This window comes from Ahaetulla prasina, chromosome 1 (assembly GCF_028640845.1).
Source record: "Ahaetulla prasina isolate Xishuangbanna chromosome 1, ASM2864084v1, whole genome shotgun sequence".
In the NCBI taxonomy this organism is placed as follows: domain Eukaryota; kingdom Metazoa; phylum Chordata; class Lepidosauria; order Squamata; family Colubridae; genus Ahaetulla; species Ahaetulla prasina.
Window position 1 is genome coordinate 340,007,019 of NC_080539.1, and position 15,523 is coordinate 340,022,541.

The 15,523-nt window shown below is 38.5% G+C and overlaps 1 protein-coding gene across 7 annotated transcripts in view; it reads left to right on the forward strand.

Annotated features, from left to right (window-relative positions):
* Nucleotides 1-14,816, forward strand: part of MARK3 (microtubule affinity regulating kinase 3) — a 75,291-nt gene extending 60,475 nt beyond the window's left edge. For 2 of the 7 annotated variants that reach the window (XM_058162774.1, XM_058162777.1), the window contains 4 exons: nucleotides 2,538-2,795; nucleotides 7,791-7,817; nucleotides 12,554-12,598; nucleotides 14,248-14,816. In XM_058162774.1, coding sequence (XP_058018757.1) covers nucleotides 2,538-2,795; nucleotides 7,791-7,817; nucleotides 12,554-12,598; nucleotides 14,248-14,593 — 676 coding nt within the window. In that variant the 3' untranslated portion in view covers nucleotides 14,594-14,816. The other 5 variants (XM_058162775.1, XM_058162780.1, XM_058162776.1 and 2 more) reach the window with 4 other exon arrangements.
* The last annotated feature ends 707 nt before the right edge of the window (nucleotides 14,817-15,523 follow it).

Genomic DNA, 15,523 nt, shown 5'->3' on the forward strand with positions numbered 1-15,523 from the left:
AAACAATACAGAGATGTGCAAAATTCTATCCTAGGCATACGTAGAATGTTCTGGTGTTTCCCAGAATGTTCTGTTTTCTTCCTGGATTGTGCCAGATTGGGAAATTCCAGGGGAAGAACAGAATATTGTTGAGAACTTTAGAATGTTTCGTGCTTGGAATGCAGTTTTGCATTTTTTTTTATTATTATTTTTTTGTGGTTATATACTTCGGTGTTTCCTGATTTGTCATCATTGAAAATAAAATATCTTATTACTGTACGTATGTTAAAAAGAATTATTACTTTAGGCAGTAAAATATATTTACAAAAATGTCTACCTCTGAAGACTAACATGCATATTATACCCCACCATATATTTGTTTTCAGTCTCTTCTGAACTTTCAAAACATTTGAATATTGCTTTCTATATGAGTTCATGTTCTATTATGTATCAATATATCATACAACATGTTGTTTTTTTATCTCTACCTAAGTTTAGAACGTAATTTTAATATTTATATTGGTTCATAAATTCTAAAGTGTAAAAACAGATGGCAAGCAATCCTCCCTTTCTCTCTCAGCATATTGTCTAGAATGGTGATAGCAAACCTATGGCACATGTGCCAAAAGTGGCATGCGGAGCCATGTCACCTGGCATTTGCGGTATTGCCCATTCCTCTTACGGGTTTCTGGCGCACATGCGCACGTGACAATCAGCTGCCTTTGTGCATGCAGCAGTGCTGGAAACCGGAAGAGCTGGTCTGTAAACTGGGAATGGGGCTTCCTCAGACTTTGGAATTGGGAGTGTCCAAAAAGGAGGAGGACCAATGGGAATTCCTCCTGCAGCATCATCGGTCTCCAGGCAGAGTCTCCCTTGACTTCACCACTGGAGGAGAGAGTTCCATGCAGAGAAGCCCAAGTTGGTTATTCATGCCAAGATCCCACTCCCACTTTCTCAGCTTGTCTCTCCCAGCAGAACTGTCTCTCCTCCTTCAGGTGAAGTCCCAAAGGTCTCTTCCCAGAGACCGATGACGCTCAAGCAGGGAGAATTCTCATTGGTGCATGCGTGCACTGGAAAGAAGAAATACCTTATCTGGTGTGCATGCCCCCTGGGCAGCTCCTCTTCCTGGTCACGGCCCTGATGAGCGCATGCATGAAGTGCTCCCTTTTACGTATATGGTGCCGAAAAGGTTCGCCATCATTAGTCTAGAATGATGACCAAATAGCTGATAGAGCTGTTTCATTTGATATACATCTCTATGATGTTGCAATCACTATTTGGAGAAATTGAATCTCCAAGACGAAGAGATTGAATCTCTTTGCACATTTTTGGGGAATGTGTATGTGTTTATTTTTTTAAAGCAAAAATAATCAATAAAATGTCATATGTGTTTTTGAAGGGGCATAATAGATACTTTTTTCCTAATATTTCTTGATTATACAAAAGGTAATAAATGGTGTTATTTTCCTGCACATTGATAGTAAGCCTGCTTAGTATTTTAAAAAACTTTTAAATAATCTTTTTTTCCCCTAGCGGTAATGCCAGAAAAATCTGCTGCCTTTTAGCTATGTACTGTTATCTAATATGGGCCTAAATATGAGATCTAAATAATAAAAATTATCAAATAATTGACTAGAGAAGCAAGTGTTAGTGTAGGACATTTAGTTAAAATCTGAAAACATATAGAATGTTTTAAAAGTTTTTTATAAGGAAAATATGGTAGGAATCTTAGGTCTGTTCTATATTTATATGGGGGGGTTAGGGTTAGGGTTAGGGTTTTTGTTTGTTTCCTTACTTGCTTTTTGCAATTCAATAGCTTGCATATTTATCACTAGTTAATTGTATTCTTTCTGGCTGTGACTGAGTCCAGCTCTCTCACATGCTGATTGAGATGCTCATTTATACAGCTTGCCCCAACACATATTCCTATGTTTGACTTTGACACCACAATTCCTTGTCAACGTTAACCTTTTTCTGCATGTAAAAACAGTTTTTTCCTCTAGTAAAGAATAACAGGGATAACTTCAGATGAATATAATAAACATTTCTTTAATATCAAACTAATTGGCATCCATTGTCTAACGACACCCCCCCCCCAACCATTTTACAATTGCCTTGTGGAATAATATTTTCTTGATCAATATTTTAAGTATTCCTTACTCCTTTAGTACTGACAAAAATCCTTTTAGCCTTCTATTATACCCAACTTTTGGAAAATATTAGAATTAACATTTTAAATTAAAATGTCTAATGTATTTTTCTTCTTCAAAAATACTTTGAAAATCATTTAATACTTTTCTTTGCATTCTTTTTAGCCTGTTTTTAATCCATATAAAACCTTTTTTCCCTCTATATACAGATTTTTATTACCATTTTGCAATATGTTTGTGTTGTAAAATGTACAGTATATAACAATATAGAAAATATTTTCTACAATATAATCTACAAATCTTCCTCTATATGCTATAGTAGTATATTATGCTGTTTGTAAACACAGCTTTGTAAATGATTGAGGTTATACAGTTGAAATGTTTAAGGTCCCTTTCGCTTTATTTTAGTACCATTCCTGATCAGAGAACACCAGTTGCTTCAACTCACAGTATCAGCAGTGCAACAACACCCGATCGTATCCGATTCCCAAGAGGAACTGCCAGTCGTAGTACTTTCCATGGTCAGCTTAGAGAAAGGCGCACTGCCACCTATAATGGACCCCCTGCGTCACCTAGTTTATCTCATGAGGCAACACCACTTTCACAGACACGAAGTAGGGGCTCCACTAATTTGTTCAGTAAATTGACTTCAAAGCTGACTAGAAGGTATGTATTTTTTAAAGAATCACAAACTAAATTATAATTACTACAGGAATTTTCAGTACTGCACAGTTACAGTTATATACATGTGGCATTTTTATGTGTCAGTAATTTTTTTTCTGTAACTATTTTTAAAAGTTAAATATTGACTATACAAGAATGGAAAAAATAGATAAAGTTCAGGAGCATTGCTTTGTAAGGAGCTGCCTGCGTTTTCTCTCAGACAAATGTTACCCTAAAATGGCTAGCACAGTAGGTTTTCATCCTGCAAAGAGAACTGTAGTTGTGGAAGCCAATTAAAATGACCCTTTTAAACAGTATGAACTATGATATAGAATATCTGCTGTAATGCAGCGTATTTTAATGACTAGGAGTGTAGAAAATGTTCCATGTGCCTGGATCAGTTGGAACTGAATGAAACATGCACATTTCCGATACTTTGGTTCATGCACAGTCAAGAGTTGATCAGGATAGAACTGTATAGTTCCAAATAAGGAGAATACTGTTCGCTAAAGAGAGGTAGGAGGAGAAAGTGTGAGAAGATTTGGGGATGGCAGGGCAGGGAGACATACCATGTGGTGATATTGGTGTTGCCTGAAGGTAATCCCTAGTAAGATTGGGAGGCAGACAGGTAAGGGAAATACATGTGCCAAGTTGTAATAGGAAATCTTACCAACAGAACTTTTTTTCAGCTAACGTTTTTGAAACATTGCCTCTTTGCTGTTTATCTATTTAGTGGTTTTATTGTGATTAAGCTCAGTAGCATATCCCAAGAAAATGAGAAGCATTCTTTATAAGAACTTTTCTCAAAATGCACAACATACAGGACACAAAGAATTAACTACAGATACCATGTTAATGTTCAATGCTTTAGACTTGTAGAGACAGAAGCAAATGAATTGGACAGTATAGGTGCTATATAGCTGTGATGGCGAACCTATGGCACACGTGCTGGAAGTGGCATGCAGAGCCATGGCCCGTTGGTCTTCCAGGTTCTGGTTTATTGGCCAGCGTGCCAAAAACCAGAAAAGCAGCTGCCCATTGCACATGTGTGATTCCAGGAAGACTCCAGGAAGAATCTTCCTGTTTCCAGAGTGCACATGCACACCGGCCAGCTGATCTGGTTTCTGGCATGCATGTGCGCGTGAAGATTAGCAACAGGTGTGGGTGCCAAAACATGCATAGAGGGGATCCTGGCAGTTGTTTCCTAAGGGAGCAGAGCAACGTAAGCTGGGGCTTCCCTCCCTCCTTGCCCACGTGGGCTTCTTGTGCGGTTCCAGGTGGTCCGTAGCACCGGTGGACCAGCAGCCAGTGAGGGCGGGGTGGTGGTGGTGGGCTCCCTGTGCAGATGACCCCGTGGCCTGGACTCCTCCCTGCTGGAAGCCGTCATTCCCTGGCCGGCAGCAACGCTCTTGGCCCCACCACCAAAACGTTTGCTGAGATCACGGCAACAGTGTTTTTGAGTGGCAGCGCCTTGCCCTATGCCCCCTGTGCAGCACCCGCTTCACCAATCGAGTCCTGACCTCCGTGCTTCCTGGGCCGCATCTGGAATCAGGCTCCAACCGAGGCAGCAAAAGCACAGGGCGCTTGCCGGGAAGCCCGGCACTTAGCGGGGAGGAGTCCAGGCAAGGGTTCGAGGTCACAGCAGAACGAACAACCAAAGCCTGTCTCCACCGGCGTGCCGGCCTCTACCCTTCCCCACACACACACACACACACACACACACTTCTTGGAAGAAGAGCTGCTTGCCAGCCCTGGGTGCCCGAGGGAAGTGCTGGGTGGCTATTTTGAAAGAGGAGGGAGCGGTTTATGCAAGCCACGGGATACAGCCTGAGCCTCCTCTATTGGGGCGCCTCCCTGGGAATTGCTGCCTGGCCTGGCCCGGGTGTTTGGAAAAACAGTACACTGCTGGAAGGGGAAGGGGAGAGGAGGAGGAGGGGCCTTACCCAGAGGCAAGGTGGCAGATAAAGCTGCAAGGCTCTGCCATAGTTCTTTTGGGCAAGCTGTCCCTGCACGGCTCTCAGGTCCCTGTCCAAACTGGCCTGGAAGCGGCGTGTCACCTTGCACCCACGAGGAAGGCAGCAGCTGTTCTCGTCTGGTAACTGAGCCCGCAAATTGGTGTGGTGGGCTCAGTTACCGGTGAGAGCAGCTGCCGCCTCGCTCGCGCCTTCTCATCCAAGCTGTCGGGTGTTGCTCCGGTTCTTTCCTCAATAGCCTTTTCTTCCAATTCTAGCTATGCCTTGGCACTCGCAGCCACAGCAGGCCAGAATTGTAGTTCTCCTCGCTCCAACCTCTGCTTGCATCAAGGAACCAGCAGCCGGGCAGGAGGAGGACAAGGATGGGCGCAAGGTGACACGCTGCTTCCAGCCCAGTCCGGCTGGCGGATGGGTGAGCAGGCAGCCCTCAGGGAAGAACGCTGCACTGGGTGACACATCTCCCAGTTGCAGGCTGCAGGCAGGGCCCGAGGTGGAGGGGTGAACTTCCCCGGTTGGCACATGGCGCTGCCGAAGTGGTGGGGCTGAGAGTGCTGCCGCCGGCTACGGAACAGCTGTCACGCCAGGAAACAGGCTGGTAAATGGTTGTCTTCCATTATGAGGCATACCGGCCCTCTTGGAAAAAGTGGGGCACATACATGTGCAGTGGGGGGAGGTGCATGCGCACGGGGAGTGTTGTGGGTGGTCATGCGCACATGCACAAATGGGTGCACCCATTGCATTATGTATGCTGGCGCGCAGGAGTGCAAGAGTGCTCGTGCACTCAGATTTTTGGCACGCAACACCAAAAATGTTCCCCATCACTGCTATATAGCCTCAAAATGAAAATCTGAGAATGTAACAGTTCCAAACATAACATCTTTTACACCTTTTTGTCTACTTTCAAATAATTAAATTTACAGTTGCAGATTTTACAAGAAATGTGAGAAAGAGAATTGTTTCTGAGGGCATTTATCTTTGTTTGGAATTATTGATTACTAGGAGCTGCATCTCCAAAACTCCCATGTTTCAGGGGATCCCAGTTGCAATTAATTAAGCAAATGGGTAAAGTCCATTTCTTAGTTGTAGAACAGGGCTATCAAACTCCTGGCCCGTGATCCAGATGCATCACGCACTGGCCTTGCCCACACCCAGTTTAGCAAAGGGGAAAAAAGTCCCGATACATCATGTGACGCCACCGTGACGACGTGAGTTTGACACCCTTGTTGTAGAAGATGTTTTGCAAGTAGAACCAAGTTCTATCTTCAATACTTCCATGTAAATTTCGATGTCTGGGGTACTGCATATAATTTGATTAACTGAAGTTATTGTGTTTTTTTCACGAAAAATCTCCGATGCTCCTCAGCTGCTTTCTGTAAGAGAGGTTTACTGTTCCACCATTGCTTAGATCATTTTAATGATGCCTGATTAGGGTTTAAATCACACGTGCAATATTAATCTTTGCCTGTACTAATGCATTGAATATCCAATACAAATCTTATGACTATTCATTTGGTAGAGGGAACTTGGACATGGAGTATGGATAAAGGAGAATGTTTGGAGTTCTGTTAACAAAAGTTAAGAGCTCTGCGGGAGATTTTTTGGGCCATCTAGTTAATTTCTTTCACTGAATACTAGAGGTTTTACTTTTTAAAAGTCATTTTAGTCCAAAACTAGAATCTACAAAATTCAACAATTTGGGAATTAAATGTTTTGTTCCTGAGTAGGCAAATATTGTACATCCCTAACCCAAAATATTCAAATACTTACAACGTGAGTTCCCATTGTATCTGAATTTTTTGAAGAATGTCTGTAAACATCCTGAAATGTGCATAGTACTCTTGAATCATACATAATTTATTGGCATACTTTTTAAGCAAAGTCCTTTTGACTAGTTAATCATATTTGTAGAACCTTGTTTAATGTACATATATGTTGCCATGTTCAGAACAGATTCCTAAAATATGTACATTCAGAAAGTAGTATTTTATACGTAGTTACCAAAGATGTAATACGTGCATTATTTCTGCAAGTAATCAGAGTTATTTATACAACTGATCAAATATTTAACTTTCACTCCAAAATGTAGTATTTTTATGCTTGGAATGATCCGTACATATTTCCCAAACCATCATCCTTTGCCTGTGTATTTTTACCCTACAACAATGTTGTTTTAGGCATTTAAAGCATTAAACAAAATATGAGTGTTTTATCTTATTCGAAATATTTGTGAATCTGTCCTTGGAGAGTAGCAGATTTAGGTCATATAATGAGGAAATAAATTGGAAAAATACATTTTTTCTTTTTTTTTTCAAGTCCCCAGTGTTTTAAAATATACTGCTTTAAATGTAGATATTCACTTATAGGGAGAAGCAGGCAGAAATGATTAAATCACTCCTATTTAAATCACCTGATTATTTCTCTCAAGCTCAGGGAATGTAGAGGAAATTCAGGGGAAAAAAGGCAAAACTACTTGTCAGTTTTTTCTGTCCAGTTTTTGATGACCTTTTTCTTCTTGAATGCCTAGTGAGATCTTCTGTTCTGATAATATTGTACAGAGAATCAGCATTTGTGGGTTGGTGAAGCAAGTCGTCCTCCACCTCCCTCCTCTGAGGGCTGATATCCTTTGTTTTTATAGTGTCTACCAGAACATGTGCATACTGTCTACAGTGATCTATTACAATAGTATACTATACAGTAATACACTGACCTAATTTAACTGTTTTTGGTTAATGATAAAATGTAGAAAGCAGAAGTGACATGAAATGATTGATCCTCAGCTACTCAGAAGAGGTCCTAGCTCAACTGTTGATAAGTACTAGGAGCACACAGAGAAGGAAAATGTTGAATTCCTCATACTGAAAGGCCATTCATTTCAATAGCTATTTTTAATTTAATTAATTAACTTGAAGTGTTTCCCTATTTCATTCAGCTAGACTTATTCTGTGTCTCACACAATGAATAGATTTTCAGTTTATTTCATAATAACCCATTTGTTAATTATTATTTTGGCTTTAATTTCTTTTAGAAACATGTCATTCAGGTTTATCAAAAGGTAGGATTTTATTCATATTTTAAGAACCAGCTCTTGCGATTAACACCGAATTCGGCTTTCTAGCCTTGATTTTTCTTTTTTAAAATGAAACAACACTAAACCTTCTGCTGAGAACTAAATACTTTTCATGAACTCAAGAAAACAAAATAAAAAACTTCATATTAACTAATGATAATCCCTGTGGACTCCTGAATAATGAGATGCAAAGCATGCCTTGTGCGCTCTACTTACTTCAATAGTTCCAAAAATAATTTTATTCTTTATACTAATACACTTAGCATGCTTGTGATTGGAGATTGATGTTTGGTGATACTGATTTAAGCGAGTAATGTATAAGAAACAGGTAAGTAACTCAGAACTTGCTTTATTATTCACCTTTTTAGTTTCAGTACCTTGTAAATTTCCACTAATCATTCAGAAGTGATTTATGATTTGCAAATAAACTATTAATATTGATAATGACAGTGTTGAATACTTTCAAGATTTTCAGAGTGTTTGTGTGTGTGTTGGTAAAAATGGAAGGTGGTATTTCTGCTGCTTGTTTGATATTGATGAATATGTTGATCAGAAAAGGAGAAATAAAGAAACTGTTGCTTCCTACTTTTCTCCCTTGTCAGTTTGCAGCCAGGAAGAGCTTGTTGGAGCTTGCCTGAGTATTCTGCAAGTTCGAGAAGGATTTTTCATACTCCTTAGTTTAAGAAAAAGTGGAATGTAGCTTATATGTGTAATTAGAGCTGGTTGGTTCACTGTCTTTGCCATTTGCAAAATTAGTCATCAGTTAGTATGTACTTGTATTTTTTGTTACTGCCTTCATTCTCTTCAGCCTCTCTTCGTACGCTTTGCTTCATGTTCTTCTCACTGAGAGCTTCTCCACTTTCATATGGACTGCATCCAGTCCATATGCATTATAAGCAGAGTTTTCTTCTGCAATAGGAGTTGCCTTTGGTTTATTTCCCCTCTCCTGGCTGCTAGATAGCCTCCCAGTACTACTGAGTAGGAAGAAGGGAGAATTCATTCTATATATTCATTATATTGGCAAACACACATTCAGTGTTTGATAGATACAACAGTTAAACTGTTAGACTATTTTGCATATATAGTTGTCAGTTTGCCGTGGTCTGCATTATTATCCCTTGAGGTTTTCAGCTAAATGTAAGTCGTTTAGTGACTATTCAAAGTTACAACAGTGCTGGAAAAAGGTTCCTTACAACAGGTCCTTATCCCTGCAGTCAAGTGATAGCAATCCAAGCAACTGGCAACTTCCTCATATTTACGGCAGCTACAGTGTCCTTGGATTGAGCGATTGCGACCTTCCTAGCTGCCTTCCAATAAGCAAAATCTACAAGAAAGCCAGTGGCAAGGTTGCATGTCAGTCATATGGTGTCTCACTTAACTATCACAGTGATTCACTTCATGACTATGGCAAAAAATGTAAAATTAGGTGCAGTCACATTGATGCCTCACTTAACCACACCACTTAACAGCAAATTTTCTGGTCCCAATTGTGGCCATCAGTTGAGGACCACCTATAGATTGAAGTCAGCCATTGTTCTTGCAGGCCCAGATAACATTGTAAAAGTTAGATAATTAAAGTTATTGTCAATGTGCATCCCAAGAGGCATAGGTGTTGCTCATTTCACACAACAAATGAAATGCACAAGTCTTCAGTAAGAACAGTATTCTGCAATATTTGCAGTTCATTCAAAGTCAAATTTAAGTGACAGCATGTTTTCTGTAGACATTGCCTGCTTTTATTTTTCTATGAGAGCACCTTGATTAATTAGGCCACTAGATTTTCGGCATAATCTTGAAGGAAAGTATATGATCTTTTTGAGACATTTCAGTTTTTGAGACAAAAATATACAAATGTAATGTTACATTCCTGAACGTAAAACTGCTTCTTCTTCCTGTAAAATTACTTAAGACCTCTCCCCAGTAGCAGAACCATTTCAAATACAATTAAAATTTATTTTGCTTTAACTTGTGTTGTCTTCCATATATTTCCCCAGTGGTGTCTACGTCATAACAGCCTTGTCTGACTTTTAGTGTAGTTTTATACAGCTGTTTTGGTAGTAGCAAATAGAGGCATACTTGTTTTGACTTAAAAATAATACATTTTATTTTGTTAATAGAGTATAAACCCAGTGAATATTTTAGCTTTGTTAATAACTTTCTAGTACTCTTTTCCAATAACACACACACCCCGGTGAAATAATAAAAATATAAAAATCTATTAAAACATCTTTTTTAAAAGAAGCAGCAGAACAGCCATAGAAACCATTCAGGCACTGAGATCACCAAGAGAAAAGACTGTCTAAAAAGCACTTTTGATTATGTATCAATTATTTATAACTTTAATTCGCATATGCACCAAGACAAATTCCTTGTGTGTCTAATAACACTTGGCCAATAAAAAATTCTATTCTATTCTATTCTAATTTTAGTACCTTCTGCTTGTATTGTTGTCAATTACAGCTTAATTGACAGCATAAAAACCATCTGGTTTTGTGACCACCATACGCCAGTTTTTCAATTATAATTTCTTATTAGGTTGTTCTTACCATGTGAGTTAACTGCTTAATTTATAATGTTTAGCATATACCTTGCATCACTATTTAACAAACTAACAGAATTTACCAGTACAAGTGCTCTTGCATAACAGAGTGCCAAAACAATAAATTAAAGCCAAAGATCTTATTTCTCTTTTGCTATCTTCCAGTATATTTTCCTTTTCTAAGACACGATGCAAATGAATGGAAGAAGTTATATTACTATATTAAAATATTAATTACTGTTTTAATTGTTCTATGGCAGTGATGGCTAAACCTTTTAGCCATTGTGTGCTGGGATGGTGGGGGTTGTGTGCATGCCCACACCCATAATTCTATGCACCCCGTGCATGCGCGTGTGACCCCCCTCGCTCCCCCCAGCTCCTGGCATGCGATGGCCCAGTAGGGCCGTTTTTCTCTCTCACCTGGTTCCAGAGCCTTTCTAGGAGTCTGGGGAGGGCAAAAATGGCCTTCTTCAACCCCCCCACCCCCTGGAGGTCCTCCAGAGGCTGAAAACAGCCCATTTGCCAACTTCTAGTGGGACCAGAAGGCCCATTTTTTGCTGTCCCCAGCCTCTAGTGCCTCTCTTGACATCTGGGGAGGGTGAAAACAGCCTTCCCCGCCCCCCAGAGGTCCTCCAGATTCCAGAAATGGGCTGTTTTCGGCCTCCAGAGGACCTGCTCGGGGTGGGGAAGGCCATTTTTGCCCTCCCCAGACTGCTAGGGAGGCTCTGGAGCCAGGTGGGAGAGAAAAACGGGTCATCCCCAACACCCATCAAGGCCCTCCAGAGGCAGGAAACAACCTATTTCCCTCCGTCTGGTGGGCCCAAAAGGCCCGAATATCAGCTGGCCAACGTGTACCTGCGCGCCGGAACTGAGCTCGCGTGCCCAGGTGGCAAGCATGTCATAGGTTCGCCATCACGGTTCTATAGAATGCTACTTTCAAATGATATAGCTCTGCAGAATTGGCCTTCACATTTTTATGGAGCTCTAGATTACATAGTTATAAATCGTTATAGATTTAATACATAGTGCACTGAACTACAAAAAAGAAATAAGTTTATTTTTTACAGATTTGTGAAATAATTCAGACTTTCATATCAATCAGCTTTGTTTTCATACACCAGACAGCCAGACAGCCAGACAGCCTCCCTCTTTAGAATATATTTAGATGCTGCCTTGCAGCCTTGTTTCCTGTACAGAATATAATGTACAATTTCACCTGAATATGTTGAGCCAATCAAATATATATTTTATTATTACTATATTTTATACTGACTTTTGAGGTAAAACTTTCTACATCAGTCTGACTAAAACACAAAGCTGTGATAGTTACACAATTAGGAATTTGGATAACATCTGGATAAAGACTTTGCCAGCATACTTTCAGTCCAGTATCTCAGATTTCTAAAAATGATATAGATAGCTCTGAACTTACAGTGCCAAGAAAGGATTTCTTCTTATTACTCTGTTAGCTATTTATCTGTCCATTGACAGTAATTTTGTCGTAGAAATTTATTTTAAAAATTAGTTTAAATGTATGTCTTTTTAAAACCATATATTAATTAGAAAATGTAGGTTAGTTGAGATTCTTGTTTCACATCAGTTTATTTTCATATCTTCCTGAAAGAATTAAGATGTATTTATCTTGTATTATTTCTATTTTCTTTAAAGATTTATTGTTAACAGGTATGCTAAGTACATGAAATTACAGAATAATAAAATTTCTAGCTGAAAATATGGATACTGTGAACAGCAATTATCAAATTGGCTTAAAATTTTCTTTATTAAAGAAATGCTGCTAAAATCCTGGGAAGAATAAAACACAAATATAAGGTGTTTCTATTAGCTTATCTCAAACTGAAATGATTTTTTATTGCTTCAATTTTTACCTTCCTATCTAGCATCTTCTGCAAGTAATTGAATCTTTCACAACCAACTTGTTTCTAATATCTCTAGAATATCTCAAACAGCAAATACCTGAGTCTTCCCAATATATTTGAACAGACAAAGGCATGCTTTATATCCTGAATGTACTGATTATTTCAGTGTTTAAATCCAAGCAATGAATTGCAATTAAATTGAATGAGATTTCAGTGTGCAGTGTTCTACCATCATTATTTGTGCTAGTGTAAGATTTGTCTTCTCTTTCCTGCTTTCTTTGTGCTTCGGCATTGTTTTCATTGAGGCTTCCGACTGAATATGAAAGGAATGGGAGATATGAGGGCTCAAGGTGAGGGAAAAAAATTTTTTTGCTTAAAATTTTAACTTAGATTAGTACGTCTCGTTCTCCCCTCCTTCAAAATATGTAAGGGTGTTGGTGGCGGCAGTAACTTAAGTATCTGAAACCCAAAATGCCTCCTATCTGCAAAACTGTGATTAAGTCATTCAAAGCACATGATTCTGATTTCTTATGCAAGTCTAGACCTACTTCCACATCCTTAGAAAGAATCAATGATCTTAGCTGCAATGTAATAAATCAGCTCTAAGAGATCCAGCAGGTAGTTTGCTGCTAAAGAATGCTCTCTGTTTATCTTCAGATTGTCCCAAAAGGAAGCTACTTTCATTGTCAGATAAAGAAGGAGCTACATGCTGAAATTGCCAGTTCAGATCCTAGGATGGGAAAACATGCTGGCATTGAAGCAGTTTCATGTGACTAGGACTTAATCACAGAAATGTCTATTACAAGGGCTTTGGATAATGAGCTAATATTTTTTACATAAATTCATAGATTCTATTGGCCTTAAAAAACCCCAACCACCACCACCTCTAGGATCCTGTTAGAAAATACCACATGCTGGGAAATTAAATTAAATGTAATTGTTTTCTTGAATGCCACAGTGTTATCTCCGAAGCAATTGGTGTAATTCTGATTCCATGCACAAAACTTAACAGTACTAGATAACTTTATTTTTTAGAATTTAGGTGATTAATGCTTTTCAAAAGGGCATGGTAATTTTTCACAGGATCAAGAAGCAGAAGAATATGAACTTCTAAAAATTCCGGCAACCTCATTTTCTCTTAGCTTATCCCCAAAGAGTAAGGGAATTGGATTGGGAAAGGAATGAGGCCATTTGTCATACAGAACTAAATGTATTTTTACCCAGAAGACAGTAGTCCAATAAACAAAAATCTTAACAGCTGCTGGTGTAAATTGAACCAGATTGCAGTTTATAATTTTAATTCTAATCTACCTAAATACACAGTATAACAGTTTTGAAATATGTATATCTGGAGCAAAACATAAATGGCAGTTTTGACCCATACAAATTATGAGTGATAATTTATAAAATAATGTGATGAACCTGTATTACTAACGTAAAACATGAAAAATTGTAATCTTGTTTATTTTTTTAAAGAATATATATATATATTTTAAGCCTGAAGTCATCTTCTAGCAATTACAAACTTTTAAGGCGTCTATTCTAATAGGTTCAAAGTGCAGCACTAACTTATTGTGCTCTCCCTAAAGAGGAGTGTAGTTGTTCGTTAAAAACCCCAATTCCCAATGTTGTATATTTCCTTCGGTATACTCTATAAAATTTAGCATGGGCAAGCCTATTTGTTTGGTATTCTGTGAGGATAGGAATAATAAGGGAAAAAGATTTGGAGCAAAGAATTTGCAGTAAAGTAATATGCAATACCATAGTCACACTTCCATTTGCAGCCCCCACCCCCAAAACATCTGCTTTCGGGGGGAAGTAACACTGGCTTTAGCTTTATAGGGCTCTGTCTAATTCATGTGTTTGCTAAACACTAACCTAAGCTTTTTAATACCGATAGAAGAATGTTTTTAATAATGCATGCCTCAAAAGACAATAGCTTTTACAAACAGCAATTTCCAGGATCATCCATGAATACTGAAACTTGATTTCATTTCAGTCGTAACGTGGCTGTTGATCAGAAGGATGACAGCAAGGAAGCCAAACCTCGTTCACTACGATTTACTTGGAGCATGAAAACTACCAGTTCAATGGATCCTAATGATATGATGAGGGAAATTCGCAAGGTCCTGGATGCCAATAATTGTGACTATGAACAGAGGGAACGTTTCTTGCTTTTTTGTGTCCATGGGGATGGCCATGCAGAAAACCTTGTGCAATGGGAGATGGAGGTGTGTAAGCTACCCAGACTGTCCCTGAATGGAGTTCGCTTTAAACGGATATCGGGAACATCCATAGCTTTTAAAAACATTGCTTCCAAAATTGCCAATGAATTAAAGCTGTAATGAGAAGAGCAATCAAGTTTGTAAATTAAGTAGCAAATTCAAGTGTTTTTGTTTTGTTTTTGAGGACACCAATGGTCATGTATAGAATACTTAGGGCAATAACTTCTGCATCTTCTGGATCGTGATATTAAAACAAAACAGTTCAGACAAGCTGCTGAGCTGGGAGGGAAGTTGGACTTTTTTTATAAGTGCACTACAGCATTAAAGTTGCCTATGTAAAATATTCCCTTCTGCTTTATTTCCATTGCTTTGAGTCTTGACAAACAATCTGAAACACACCATGTATACATTTGGATATTCCTCCTGTTGTGTGGATGTGTGAATGTACAGTATGTGTGTATAATTATAATATAAAAGTATTATATGTAAACAATTCATTTATAGCATCAGAACTGTACCAGTACCTCTTCCAGGTTAATTTTGGTGCTAAAATTGAAATGGCCAAGTGAAAGCCCTTATGAATACTAAATAATCGGTAAACACAAGTTTCACAGTTCACTGTTGTGTTTAAGATTATGAAGGTTTGGGTTTATGGGTGTGAACATTATTCCTGTTTTTTTAATTAATTTTCATGACATGATTTAAATCCCCCCCAATCTTTCTTTCTTTTCTTTTGCCTATTTATTATTATTTAAGTCTGAAATCAGTTTAAATTACTTAATTATGATAATGAAAATCGTGGTGGAAATGCTTCAAGGTTACATGTTTTTTCCTAAATTGGTTGAGCATTTAATCCTCACCTTTTTTTTTCTAGTACACACTATAATTTTTAAAATTTTACTTGAAAAGTTTGCTCTCAACTCCCATTCATTTTAGTGGAGCTGGTGCAGGGAAAACTTGTTGCTAATGAAATACTGTAGAAACAGCCTGAACAATTGATATAAATTTTGCATTTAAGCTACCTTATAATAATGTATTTTGAAGTAAAAA